At 41.5% G+C, this 11971-nt stretch overlaps 1 protein-coding gene across 1 annotated transcript; it reads left to right on the top strand.

Moving 5' to 3' along the window:
• Positions 1 to 4883: 4883 nt before the first annotated feature.
• On the top strand, positions 4884 to 8899 carry RTP4 (receptor transporter protein 4). Its single transcript, XM_047788608.1, has 2 exons — positions 4884 to 5079; positions 7410 to 8899. Exons 1-2 carry the CDS (start codon positions 4898 to 4900, stop codon positions 8878 to 8880), a joined length of 1653 nt encoding a protein of 550 aa, XP_047644564.1. The 5' UTR covers positions 4884 to 4897; the 3' UTR covers positions 8881 to 8899.
• Positions 8900 to 11971: the final 3072 nt, after the last annotated feature.

Below are 11971 nucleotides of genomic sequence, written 5' to 3' on the forward strand. Positions count from 1 at the left end.
GGATAAGCTAAGAAAAGCACGAGGCAGGACAAAGTAAAGCTAGGTACCCTTTTACATATTTGTTTCCTTGCTGGGTGGTGCCCTGACTGAGAATAAGGACTAGCAGGCTATATGTATTTGATAAAGGTGTTATTTGATCTTTTTACAGAACCTGCCTGATTCAGCATTCCCTTACCTTTGCTGGTTCCCTGTTGTGTTTCTGACTGTCCACATGTGCAGCGGTGGGGCAATAATGAAAAGCAGAACCAGCTCCTTCCATTACATTCTAAGATGATGTGAGTTCAAGGCCTCTCTTTCCCTCCAGGCTGACCTTGTGCTGAGAAGTCATCCTAACAGGAGCAGCAGTCCTTCCTAGGACATACCCAGAGGCTCCAGCTCAGAGAGCTCCACCCTTACAGGAAGAGCATGGAGACCACTCAGATTCCCCCAAATAGCTCCTCATGCCTTCTGCCTGTTCGTCTATTGTTAGCAACTCATTCTTCCTTTAGGCATGACCATTATTTCATGGAACTTAGTGCGGTATCAGATAAATTTGAAACCTGGCTCTGCTACTTACTGAAGAGGTCATCCTATGGTCCAAGAGATAAAGATATTTGTCTGGCATTACCAACACAGGAGGGACCTCTAGTCCAGAATTCACTTCTCCTTATTCTGAAGCACTAAGGCAGGAGAAATGGCCTTAAGTTAGGGTTCATCCAGCCTCATTATCCCCCATTTTGCTCACCTTAATTTTTTTTTTCTGTATCTTCTCTCTATACCTACAGTATTTATGCTAACTAGTCAAAGAGATTTTTTTTACATTATTACAAAATACTGAATATAGTTCCCTGTGTTATGCAGTAGGTCTTTGTGGTTTATCTGGTTTTTTTCTAGTTTTAGTAAGATATAAGTCACATATAACATTGTATTAATTTTATATATACAACATAATGATTTGATATATATATACATTGCAAAATGAGTATCCCAATAAGTTTAGTCAATATCTACTATACTTACAATTATTTTTCTTGCTGTGATAACTTTTAAGATCTACTCTAGCAACTTTCAATATATGATACAATATCATTAACTATGTTAACATTACCTAACTATAATGTTAACCATATCGTTAGCATATGTTGATACTGTCACCATGCTATATATTACATCTTGGAGCTTCTTTCTTTCTTTCTTTTTAGGGCTGCACCTACAGCATATGGCAGTTTCTGGGCTATGGGTTGAACTGGGGCTGCAGCTGCCAACCTACACCACAGCCACAGCAACACTGTATCCAAGCCACACCTGGGACCCCTACCACAGCTTGCAGCAACACTAGATACCTAACCCACTGAGCAAGGTCAGGGATTGAACCTACATACTCATGGACACTAGGTCAGATTCTTAACACACTGAGCCACAATGGGATCTCCAGAATTCATTTCTTATAACTGGAAGTTTGTACCTTTTTAAAATCCAAAAAACTTAATTGGAGTATAGAACTATAGTTGATTTACAGTATTGTATTAGTTTCAGGTGTACAGCAAAGTGATTCAGACATATATATATATTATTTTTCATTCTTTCCCATTATAGGTTATTACAAAACATAGTTCCCTGTGCTATACAGTATGTCCTTGTTGTTTATCTATTTTATTTATAGTGGTGTGTATCTGTTAATCCCAAACTCCTAATTTATTTCTGTCCCCTCTTTCCCTCTGTTTCTGGTTTGTAAATAAGTTAATTTGTTATCTTTTTTTTTTTTTAAGATTCCACATGTAAGCGATATCATATTTGTCTTTGACTTAACACAATAATCTCTAGGTCTATCCATGTTGCTCCAAATGGTATTATTTCATTCATTTTTATGACTGAGTAATACTCCATTGTGTGTGTGTATACACACCACATCTTTGTCCATTTATCTGCCAATAAACATTTAAGTTGCTTCCATGTCTTGGCTATTGCATATAGAGCTACCATGAACATTAGGGTACATGTATCTTTTCAAATTAGAGTCTTCTCCAAAAAAGAGACATTTAAATGTTAGCAAAATTATTGCTGCATTAAGCATTAACTACATTTCCTGTTTCTTATTTCTCTCCTTTAACCAAGGAAATCCCTCCCTCCCTATCCACTCCCAAACTAGAGTAATTATTAAAACAAAGTATCAAATGGATTAAGACCACAGGGCCTCCACCAACTCTTTCAGTCCCACCCCTCAATCCCTATCACTAATGTCTCCCCTTTCTTCCCCAGCCTAAAATGTCCCCAAGAATAACACATTTCTTTGTGTTAAACTTTGTGCTAGACTTATTTGTGATGTATAATGTGATATTCTGAAAATACCTAAGATTACAAAAACTGGACTTTAGTGCTAGTTAAATGAAATATTTATCTTGGTTTTATTTTCTGCAACTTGTTGGACTATTGCAGCAATGGCAAAAAAAAAAAAAAAAAGTCATCTATCAATCAGTTGGCAGTGGCTGCCTAGATCACTGATGAAAGAGATTCTGAAGTTATGCTCAGACCCAGAGAGAAAGGTGCAATCATTGATTAGCAATGTCTGTGTTGAACAAGAAGAGGGAAGTGACATCATGTGCCAGCCAAGGATTGATTAGACGATCTTGTAGATTCAGTTCAGCTTGAGACTGCTGAGAATCTAAATTTTCCTTTTTCAGAAATGACCTGTGCTTTGTTTCCTTTGGGGAGCCTTTCCTTTTCTGATTATCCCTCAGAAACTGTTTAAGCAATCTATCATAAGGCACCAACCATTGATGAAAGCCTAAAGGTCACCACCATCACTCTGTGTGACTTTGGTAAGTTACTTCAACAACTTGATTATCAGTGACAAGGGAAGGGGAGATCACAAGATGATATCTGAGGTTTCTTCCAACTACTGAGTTATAGGACTTGATTATCCTGAAGTCACATTGCCTTGAACAAAGAAACAAGTGGCTTACAGTGTCCTTGGGATTTTAAAAGGGATGTAATTTCCTTCTCTCTCTTTCTTTCTTTTTTTTTTTTCATGATGGTAAAGGGAAGTAGTGGGTTTCCTCTAACCCTCAAAATTTAATTCATACACTGAGCCTCCCCAACCTCTGTCCATTGGACCAGGCTGGCCTGGAGAAGCTGTATGTGTCAAAGGAAATATATGAAGCAGAGGCAGAGGGAAACAATAGGGAATGCAATGGATGAGTCAAGGCTATGTTTTGGGGGGAAAAAAGACCATTTGAGAAGTCAGGGGACATGGAACATGGGCATGCTCTAAAGATACAGGATAAAAAGAATGGGCTTGAGTTCTTAAACCCAGAAGAAAGTAGGAAAGCACCAGTGGGCAAAAGGCCTGGCGTGGTAGGGACAGCTGAGCAGAGCTCAGAGATAGGACGTGGAACCTCTCAGTTCTGGCTCTCTATTGGCAATGATTTTGTGTTTGACCTTGGGCAGGAGACTTCTTTCCACTGTGTTCCTATTTTTTTTATGTATACTAATCAGAAGGAAAAGAGAACAAGTTGATTCCTAAAGGATTTCCAGTTCTAGTAACCATGAGTCCCATTCCAAGTTCCTATAACTACCTGTGCAGACAAGAATTTCCTATATTGTATCCATAGACATAAGCGCCCTCAATGTGTAACATTATGAAAGCAAAGAAAATCTGAACAGAACAGAATATCCTAGGAGGGTAGGGTGGGTAGGGGGTTTCTACCTTCCAGACAGAGAATGTTAAAAATCTAAGAAGCCCGAGAAGACTTAGGCTCATCCTGTCTAGGACATGATAACTATAGTGAGGCCACCAATGATATAAGCATCCTGCTTGTCTTATCGCCCCCATTTGGATTTCATCTCCAGAGTGACAGAGCTCTTGAGGTTCTATGGAACAGTTTTCAAGCCACTGGCCAAAGCCCATGTTGCAGTCATTCTGTTCAGCTTAGAACCCAGTGAACTACGTAAGAGTCTCTTTCCGTATCAGCCAGAGCTATTTGAGGGACTCATGATACTTTTTTTTTTTTTTTTTGGAATCTCAGACTCTTTTGAGTTAGAAGTTACTTTAAAGGTCACCTGGTCACAATCCCTCATCTCAGGAAAGGGGACTGTCTCTATTTTGCCATCCAAAGGCTCCCACACCTGCTCATAGACTCCTTTAGATGATAATTTACACAGCAAAAGGTGCTGTTAAATAATCCTTTCTTTCGGTCTAGTGTCTTGCTTCACTAGGACATGATCTCACTGAACTAGGTCATGATTTCAAGATGATTCCTCCCACTGCCACCAGAGTGCCAACCTTGAACCTAAAACACCTGAGCTCTCCTCAGGTAGGGAGAGGGCTGGAGAAGTTGCAGGTTCTGGAGTCACACATGACTGAGTTTAAGCCTCGCTTCCACTGCTTACCAGCTGGATGACTTTGAACAATGTACCCTGGCTCTCTGTGCCACTCACCTGAATAATACCAGGAATAATCCCTTCTTCAAGGGGCCATGGTGAGGACTCATCAGGGGCACAAGAGAAGCGTTGGACACATCCTCCCCTGCACTGACTCCCAGTGTTTGCACGAGGGCATGAGCATCCATGGAGGGGGTAGGAACTGCTTCTGAGTCAATGTAACTTATCCCAGTGCCGAGCATAGAGCTTTGCCTAGTGGGGAAAAAAAAAAAAGAAAAAAGAAAAAAGGGAGAGAGAAAGAAAGAAAATATAAAAATACCTTACAGTTAGACCAGCTTTGTACTCAAACATCCCTTGGCAAGATCTGTTCACAAACTAGCAAATCCCTGCTGCCCCCTGTCCTCAGAACAAAAACTTGCTCTGTGTACTCAAAACAGTCTGAAACTAAAGTGAAGAAAAAAAGTTACTGGAGTGTGTCCAGATGAGAAACTGAAACTGTTCTTCTTCTTGCTGGAAAGCGAAAGTTAACTCAGTCAACATGGATTCCAAAGCTCAGAGCAAGAGAATGATCACGGATGTTGAGACATGGGAGAAGACATTTCAAGAACTGATCTGGCAGGAGAAACCCCGGGCCAGATGGACCCTCAAATTGGATGGGAACCTTCAGCCAAACTCCATGGCTCTAGGGTGGAAGCAATACCAGCAGAGAGCTTTTGGCAGGTGAGTGAGAGTCTATCAAGCCACGGGCCTTTCTGAGCCAAGAGGATCAGCTAAGCATTGACTGATTCTTTTGAGAGCTTGTTAAAAGAATACACATTACCAGGCTTTTCACCCTTTTGTAATCACAGTGTTCTTTAGGATGGAAATGCTAGGATTCTAAACCTCTATTTTGCTCAACGGCTGGAAGTTTCCTCTTTTACTAGGTCTCCTTCCTATGTATTTTTGGAAGTCTCCAGGAAATGCCATAAATCTGCCCTCCTATTCTCTCACTACCTCATTTGTTTCAGACCGCCTCTCTAGGGCCTTCTGCTATCTCCTCCGCAAGCCCTGACTGGCTTCCCCAGGCTGCAGCAGCCCTCTGAGCCTAGTCCTATTCCATACCAGCCTGGGAGTGGTGCCTTCCTTTAAAGCCCCAAGGATGGACTAAATCCAAGCAATGGCTTTGAACATTACTTTGCTGAGGATAATAGGAGGGAATGATGCTACAAGAAAGAAATTAAAACCTAGTTTTTGGCATCTCTTAAGTAATGCCCCTACCTTAATGACTGGCTCTTTCTTTCATTTCTAATGAGCCTCCAAGTTGCAGGAACTAGCTTCCTTGCCCAAGTCAGAAGAGTGGTAACTGCTGATCCAGACAATCAAGTCTTCTCTTTTTATATGTCAAGCAGGGACTTTCACTTCACTTTTCATCTCACTTGTTATCCTGTTTCCCTGCTTGCCTCTATCCTGCCTCAGGTGTCCTCCGCTCCATTCCTTATGGGTTACTAGCCATGCCATACATTTCCAGACTTTACACCCTTGACCATGATGTTCTGTCTGTTCAGCAGGCCCTTTCCTCCCTGCCTGCCCCCCCACTCATCCCTCAAGGACCAACTCAAGTGCCCTGGTCTTCCTAGGCAGAATAAGTGTTCCTTCTTCTCCATTCCCATAAGGCAATAAATGCTCTCTCTCGCTCTATGAGAGAAAGAGGAAGCATTCATTATATATATATTTATATATATATATATAATGTGTTATATTATATATATATTTATATATATATAATGTGTTATATTATATATAATATATAATATTACAGCACATTGTATTACACTATATAGCACTATATATATACTATAGAATTACATATTCTCTATGAGAGAAGATTCATTATATATTCATTATATAAAATGTTATATATATAATGTAGCACATTATATTACATCATATAGTACTATATATATAGCACATTTATAAATGTTAATATGTTACATACTATAGAACATATATATTTACATATAATTATTTTTAGCTGCAGAACCCATTGTTTATAACAAGGCTCCTGGGGTTGTATGGAACACAGCTTTCAAGCCATTGGTCAGAGCACATGTACCAGTCATTCTGTTCTGCTTGGAACCCAGTGAACTATGTAAAAGTCTCTTTCTGTACTAGCCACAGCTATTTGAGGGACTCATGATGTCTTTTTATCTGTTTGGCACTCTCCCAAATGGGCAGGTGCTTCTCTTGTTCAGATGTATTGACCTGATAGTCATTCTGGGATGGAAAAAGCAATCTAGCAGCATAGTTTTATAAAACTATCAACCAACTTTTGAAAAGCACTCTGTAGTTTACAAAATGTTTTCACATATATTATCTCATTTAATGTTGACACTATAACCATTGGATATGTTTCCTTTTGTAGATATAAAAATTGAGGCTTAAGAGAAGTGCTTTTTCCAAAGTTTCCCTGATGTGAACTATGGACTTGAGTCTCCAACCCAAGTATTATGGTTCCAGGTTCTAAGTTGGGTACAAAACTAGTCATGTCACTCAATAGATGTGATGTGCTATAGTAGGTAGATAATATCTTGGATTTGGAAACATGGCTCTACTACTTACTTTGTGTGTTCTTAAGCAAGTTGTATACTGTTTTATGACTCAGTTTCCTTATCTGCATATTGGGCTTAATAATGCCTACCTCAGAAGGGTGCTTTAAAGATGAAATGGGATAACATGATAAAATATCCTTAAAATAGGTACTTGATGAGTCTCCTATGACTTTGTGAGGACCAAATTCCACTGGCAAATGGCATTAGAATTTTTTTTCCCCTCTGAGACATCCAGAGATGTTTTACTGGCAAAGAAGCAGACTTGGGACCCATGTATGAGGGGGATTTCAATGGGTCACAGGAAAAAGCCTTATTAGAAATGCAGTCCCTCTCATTCTTGTCAAATTGTCAATATCACAAGTACTTTTTCAAGTTGAAAGGGTTCTTAGAGCCCGAGGCCAGACCCATTTCTCTCAGGTCAGCAATCAGCTGAGGGCACAATGATCTTCTTTGTGTCTGCAGGTTTCACTGTTCCTCATGCCATCGAAGCTGGGCTTCTGCCCAAGTACAGGTCCTATGTCACATGAATCTGGAGCACCAGAAGTCCCAGGGCCAGGTGCGTATGCGGCTCTTTGGTCAGAGGTGCCGGAGGTGTTCCCGGTCTCAATTTGAGAAGCCTGAGTTCTCCACGCAGAGTACGGAGAGGATCCTGACAAACCTGGTACAGCGTATTCTAGAGCGATTCTACAGAAACGGCATCAGGAAGGTCTCAGAGATACCAGTGATCCTGGAGTTGCCTTTGGTTGGATCCCACGACAAGGTCAACTGTGAGGCATGCGTTTTGGGCCACTGTGTACAGAACTTACAAAACAGTGTGACAGAGTCAGCCAAACCTCCTCTCTTCTTGGAAATTGGGAGTTCTTCTCCTTGCATTGGTGACCTTTGTGGCCAAAACCGAGCCAGAAACCAGTCAACTGAGGAAAAGGAGTCTCCAAGGAGTGGACGTTCTCATGTCCATAAGAGCTCAGGGCCCTGCCATGCCACCACTGGGATCCAAGGGCCTAGAGCAGGACTTCAGCCCAAACAGGAGATGGGCCAACTGCTCATTCGAGGGGCAGACCAGCAGGCCACACACAAAACAACCCCACAGCTCATCCGAGTAGCAGGATCACTTCCCCCAGGGTGGACAGACCCACGGCCCATACAAGTAGTAGGTCCACTACCTACAGGGTGGGCTCATTCACAATCCACTCTGGGAACAGGACCACAGGCCCCCCGGAAGACATATTCTCAGGCTATAAGAATGGCAAGCCAACAGTCAACACAGGAGGCACAAGCCACAAAAGGGGCAGGTCTTCAGGCCACAAAGGTGACAGACCCACAGCCTGCAAGGGGGACAATCCCAAGGGCCACATCAGGGTCAGACACTCAGGCTACAGGAAGGGCAAGTGCCCCACCACTGGGGTCAAGCTCACGGCCCACAATGGGGGAAATCCCCAAGGTCACATCAGGACCAGACACTCAGGCTACAAGGAAGGCAAGTGCTCCACCACTGGAGTCAAGCTCACAGCCCACAATGGGGGCAATCCCCAAGGTCACATCAGGACCAGACACTCAGGCTACAAGGAAGGCAAGTGCTCCACCACTGGAGTCAAGCTCACAGCCCACAATGGGGGCAATCCCCAAGGTCACATCAGGATCAGACACTCAGGCTACAAGGAAGGCAAGTGCCCCACCACTAAAATCAAACTCACGGCCCACACAGGGGACGGGCCCCATAGCTACACATGAGTCTGAGACCTTCAGTGGAAGTCAAGCTGCCTGGGGCAAGCAGGAGAGGCGCTCACCCAGAGGGTCTGCTCCAGACAGCTTTTTCAGATTATCTCCCTCAGTGCCACCAAATGATCCCTTTGGCCAGGAGCAGCTCAGGTGGGGCACTGTCTGTGCCTGTGTTGTTGCTCTGTTTACCTTTCTTGTATCTAAATACTTATAAGTAGAACAATGTAAAAGACTTTTCTCTTGTCTTAATTTCAAAATAATCAGTGAACTGGCTACCATTTTTTTTTTTGTCTTTTTTGCTATTTCTTTGGGCCACTCCCGCGGCATATGGAGGTTCCCAGGCTAGGGGTCCAATCAGAGCTGTAGCTGCCAGCCCACGCCAGAGCCACAGCAACGCAGGATCCCGAGTTGTGTCTGCAACCTACACCACAGCTCACGGCAACGCCGGATCGTTAACCCACTGAGCAAGGGCAAGGACCGAACCCGCAACCTCATGGTTCCCAGTCGGATTCGTTAACCACTGCACCACGATGGGAACTCCCTGGCTACCATTTTAATATGACAGAATTTGCTTTGGGACGAATGCAGGGTCAGGTTTATAGAATAAGCATTGGTTCCTTTGCAGATGGCTTAAAACATGACCTAGCAAATAATGGTTCCAATAATAAGTATTTGTTAAATCATTAACAGATTTTTACTCATTCATTCATTCATTTATTGATACCAATACATATAGACCATATCTTGACAAGAACTGAGGGTCCTGAGTGTTACCAGAAAGTTATTATAATAAGCTGAAAATGACTTCTCAAAAATGCCCATGTGCTAATTTCCAGAACCTATCATATGTTACTTTACATGGCTGAAGTAACTTTTCAGATGTGATAAATTCAAGAGTACTGAGATAAGAAGATTGTCCTATATTATCCAGATAAGCCAAATGTAATCACATGGGTCCTTATAGGAGGGAGGCAAGATGGTCAAAGTGAGAAAAAGGGAATTTAATGTTAGAACCATAAGTTGAAGTGAAGGAAGATGGAGGAAGGTGTCGTGAGCCAAGGCATGCAGGCAACTTTTAGAAGCTCCTAAAGGCAAAGGAACGTATTCTCCCCTACAGCCTCCAGAAAGAACCAGCTCTACTGACACATGACTTTAGTCAAGTGAGGATGATTTTAGACTTCTAACCTCCAGAACTATAAGATAGTAGATTTGTTTTTGTTTTTTTTTAAGGAACTAAATTCATGGTAATACTTTGTAGCACTAACAGGAAACTAGTTAGAGTTACCAGTATCACTGCAGGGATTAGGCAATTATGTTTTAGATATGCTTCAGTTCCAAAACAAAACAGCATTTTATAGATTAGAAATATCAATATACCCATCTGCTCTTATTCTTTTTTCTCTCCTATTTAAACCCACCAAATAGCCCCATCTTATAAAGATTTTCTAAAGAATCATAAAATCAAAGGGAATCTGTTTAGGGTGGAGGTATTTGGGTGGGCTTAAGTAGTTTGGTGACCCCTGGAGCTAGCATATTCTCTCATTCTTTCCAGGATTGTACTGAGAAGTATGCAAGAACTTGTCAGTCCTGAGATCTTGTGGTGCATGGCTACATCTTTCACACTCTATTTCCATCTGTCTATTACGCAATTCTATGTGCTCTCACACTGCCATTTCAACATTCCCACATTCAAAATTAAGCTCAGCAGCATCTCTGACTTGTTCTAATTTGCCCCATCACCTAAGCTTATCACTTTTAGAGTCGTCTTAAACTTTTCCTCCCTGTCACCAATTCTTATTGTCCCTTCTTTTGCCAAGTTGCTCCCATCTCTTCCTACCATGTTTCACTATGGTAGGAACTTGGATTACTGAAATAATGAGGGGATTTGGATTTTATCTCATGGGCAAAAGGAAGTCATTGCAAGCATCTGAAATTATGGGTAATTTGGTAGAATCACATTTTGAAAATAATGTATATCTGGGGAAAGAATAGAGTATAGGACAGAAACAGTAAGGAGTCTGGTTTGAGATAGGAAAGTGGTAAACACAGGGAAGGATACTTAGAGATAATGAATATCTTGAAGGAATTTGAAGACAGTGAAATGCAAGATGCAGGAAAATCCAGGAATGAATACTTTTCCTTTTTTTCCTGACCACCTCTTTTAATTTCCTCTCAAACCACTCATATTAGCACTCTCCTTTTATATATGCCCCCACCCCAAACCACCCTACTAAATATTTGCATTACTCCTGTCTTTATATCTTTTTGGTTTCTTCACAAAGAATAACATTTGGGGACTAGAGACTTTATTTCTAGCCTGATTGTATGATATGACCCTGGGCAAGTCAATATCCTTCTCTGAGCCTCAGTTTCTCCATCCTTAAAGTAGGTTAGTAACTTCTACTTAAACATGCAGGATGTTGGAGGATTGAACACATGCATTTCCTTCTGATCTCTGCATTTCCTTCTGATCTCTCTTAAATCCTACTATGTGATAGTAAAAGAGGAAAAAAAGGCATCAACACACAAGGACTAGAAAACTGATTATCCAATGATAGGTAACTGACTTAGCAGAGTAGAGAAATTTGGAATTCAAGTTAGGCAAGGGAAAATCGAGGTGCAAAGCAATTCATGTAGCACAATTTCAGAAAAGCTTAAAAGTTATAGGCAAGAAGTAGCTCTCGGAAGGTGGGTCTTAAGAAGCCTGAAGTGGGAGGATTGGTTTAAAGCCATTATAACAAGTTCTTTTTACCCACTCCTATGCATCCTGGTAACTACTCTTAGCTCACTCCAGGATGAAGAATGGGTTTATTCTCCGAAGACATTGACCCAGAGGGACTCTGGCCTCAGACACTTGGGCATAGCTAAAAGAGGGACTACCACCTAGCAAAGACAGTGAAACTCTACATACTGACTAGATGCATTCCCTTAGCTCACTACCAAACCTAAAACTCAGAATTATATCCTATCCACCCTTCCCTAAAATATACAGAGAATGAGAGTTCCCTTGTGGAGTGGGAAATAAAGGAACCATCATTGTCACCACAGTGGCTCAGGTTCAATCCCTTGCCCAGGAACTTCCACATGCCACAGGTACAGCCAGAAACAAACAAAATATACACAGAGAATGGACTGTTTCTCATTGGGAAAGCTGGTCAGCTCAGGAGAGAGGGGAAAAAAAAAAAACATATACTGAAACAGAGGAAGGAGGTTCAATGGAATAACCAACTCAGATCATGTAGCACTGTGGTACATATTTACTGAAAAATAATGAGTCAACTGTATATGTAAATTACAAGAATAAT

Source organism: Phacochoerus africanus, chromosome 1 (genome assembly GCF_016906955.1).
Source record: "Phacochoerus africanus isolate WHEZ1 chromosome 1, ROS_Pafr_v1, whole genome shotgun sequence".
In the NCBI taxonomy this organism is placed as follows: Eukaryota; Metazoa; Chordata; class Mammalia; order Artiodactyla; family Suidae; genus Phacochoerus; species Phacochoerus africanus.

Bases quoted from the DNA above. Each gene is read 5' to 3' on its own strand.
- RTP4 (XM_047788608.1), top strand. From the start codon at position 4,898: ATGGATTCCAAAGCTCAGAGCAAGAGAATGATCACGGATGTTGAGACA. The intron at 5,080-7,409 runs GTGAGTGAGAGT...TTGTGTCTGCAG, and splicing joins CAGCAGAGAGCTTTTGGCAG to GTTTCACTGTTCCTCATGCC.